General features: G+C 41.7%; 1 protein-coding gene across 1 annotated transcript; it reads right to left on the bottom strand.

Annotated features, from left to right (window-relative positions):
• On the bottom strand, positions 1 to 517 carry TRIADDRAFT_34823 (uncharacterized protein; the record flags this gene model as incomplete). The annotated part of the gene is made up of 1 exon (XM_002118796.2): positions 1 to 517. A coding segment is annotated over one exon (517 nt), but the record flags the coding sequence as incomplete, so codon positions are not given.
• Between the last annotated feature and the right edge of the window lie 2,290 nt (positions 518 to 2,807).

The following is a 2,807-nucleotide window of genomic DNA, read 5'->3' as shown; positions in this document are numbered from 1 at the left end:
CGTCATCAATTTGCTTACTATTAAAGTTGGATACGCCAATTGACTTGACTTTACCCTCATCCACCAATTCTTCCATCGCTTTCCAAGTGTCATTATAATGAACGTCAGAGTAGATGTAGGAACCGTCAGGATTAGTTGGCTCCCAGTTGGTCAGGCCTAGATTAGCCAATCCTTGAGGATAATGTATTAGATATAAATCAAGATAGTCCAGTTGTAAATCTTTTAAGGTTTTTTCTACAGCGATCTTGACATCTTTAGGTGCATGCATCGTATTCCATAATTTTGAAGTGATAAACAATTCATCCCGTTGGACGCTGGTACCAATTTTTTCGCTTAATGCTTTACCAACCGATTCTTCATTATCGTAGCACATTGCACAATCAATATGCCTGTAGCCGCAATCAAGAGCAGCTTTAACAGCATTACCGACTTCATCGTCGCTACTTTTCCACGTCCCTAGCCCTAAAAGGGGCATTTGATAGCCAGAGCTTAAAGTAATGGATTGTTGCAAGCTCATTTTGCGACAAGGCAGAATAGTGGCAAAATTAGCTCGAACTAAATACTTGCAAGTAGTGCCAACACTCCGAATGATCATCTCGACAAGTCAGGCGACTGATTTGCCTTGTACAGTACAATGCACACTTGCACAGTGTCCTGCACAACATTCTACGGTACTGTAGCAAGCAAGCAAGCACTGTAGCAGCGATTCCGTTGGCTGTCTGTCCGTTCCTTTCGTGTTTTACGACCACTCACAACCAATCCATCGACTGGTATAATTTCCCCCATAGGCCAAGACCACCATGGCCATCGATCAAGGCTGGAAGTATTATACTGGACTTGCTTTTACAGACTCACTGTTCAATTTTGCCGTTGGCGTGCTGTAGTTGCACGTACTGTGTGACTACGATGGTACAGCATGGACTACTTGAAAGAAGAAATAGGCATTCGAGTAGTCCATGAGTAAGTAGACTTGGCTGTTAGTCCACTTCTAAACTGGCTCTTACTCTTGACTAAGGTCCTTCGCCAGGGCAGTGAAAGTAGTGACGCTTGGTAGTAGATTTACAATACGGTACAAGGTTTTACAGGGAGATACGGGAAATTTCGAAATTACGTGCAAACTGCAAAGTTACACAGTATGATCTACAGCACTACGGTGCAGTACTGTACAGTACAGTACAGTATTATCGTTATCATACCGATGACGGCGCTTCGGTACCGTACAGGGCGCTGCCACCACGACACCACATTACTTAGTCACTGGTACCTGGTGCTTACGTGTTCGGAACAGCACAGTAAGAACAGGGCTTCGGATTCGGAAGCTCGAGAGTGGCAAGAAAGTAAGGAAGTCATTTAGTCGTTTAGCAATTTTGCCCCTATGCTTCTTACTCTTCTTCTGAAGAGCGTTTCCGCTACAGTACAAATGAGACTTATGTATACAGTACAGTACTGTTACATGTCGTTACGTAGTGCATTATTAATAACGGGGGATATGCATGGTTAGTTACACAGTCTGTGCAGTACAGTACAGTACACTGAGTACAGTATAGTGTACAGTACTACAGGACCAGGACCACTTTCTGTTGGTACAGTACGTTGGTACCATAAATTCGAAATTTCCCGCATCTCCCAGGTCATCAGAGAAGAAGAATTCATGGTAACAAACGAAATTTGTGACATTGGCGTACAGTGATTGTACAATGTACACAGTACACTGTACAGTATCATAGACTAGAAGAAGAAGACCTGGATTGATCACTATAGCTCATTTTGTTCAATCTTGACATATTTACTTGACCAAGTATAATGAAGGTATACTGTGTTGTACACTTTACATTCTTTCAGCGGCATATTTGGATGTGTCGCAAGGAAATGTTACGGATTACTGTAGTGGACACGCTGTCATTGCACGAAAAAGGAAAGGACCGAAAGAGGGACTTCTGCGACCGTGGACTACACTGTACAGTATTAATAATGTGGAGGCCGATTCTTTGTTTTGCTCATCTCAACTATATCGCATGGCTAGAACGGCACACTACCCTGTCTACGGTTGACATCGAAATTAGCTGCTAATACGCTGCTAACTTGGTTTTGTGCAATATACAGTACGTTTCATGGGTACCGTATCGTAGAATGGGCGGAAAATTTTGACAGGCCTCCCCACATGACCTTATTTCGCTTTACGTCTCTCTTTCCTTTTCTTTTAGTACATTATAGCACTACAGTACTGTAGTCCCTGCACACTATCAGTACTACGAATGCCACCGTAGAGTTGAATACAGCTGACAACGTGATCTCATCCATTCGAGATTCCAAGTTATATATCAATTTGTACAAAATGGATCGCAAATGCATGGCTTGAACATGTAATTAGTGGGTAATTTTCTACAGTACAGTACTGTAGAAAATTGTACAGTGTACTGTAGAGGACAGGACAGTGTCACTGTCACTGGGTGCTTTAAACTACGAAAGATATTTATACTATTGACAGCATTTATTTTGTAGTCCGCTAAAAAGAGTACGGCAGATAAGCCAAGGGCATATAACGGATTACATAATCAGACATTTTATTTCCATTGAAAATTTTGCGACACCGGTCTTTTTTAGCAAGCAATCCATGGCATAGCGTAGGGTACTGTATACAGTATACTGTACCGTGCGAGTGTATGGTAAGACCGTAAGAGTACAGTATGATTGCGGTTGGTTCGACATCACTCACTGTTTTTTTCACATTTTCTTTTATTCAAAAGTTTTAACATTCAATCGAAGTAACTCTGTCATTATAGGCTATAGTTAATCGCCAATTTTTT

The sequence above is a fragment of the Trichoplax adhaerens genome, genomic scaffold, assembly GCF_000150275.1.
Source record: "Trichoplax adhaerens TRIADscaffold_1342 genomic scaffold, whole genome shotgun sequence".
Lineage (NCBI taxonomy): Eukaryota > Metazoa > Placozoa > Uniplacotomia > Trichoplacea > Trichoplacidae > Trichoplax > Trichoplax adhaerens.
This window is presented reverse-complemented; position numbering and strand designations above follow the sequence as displayed.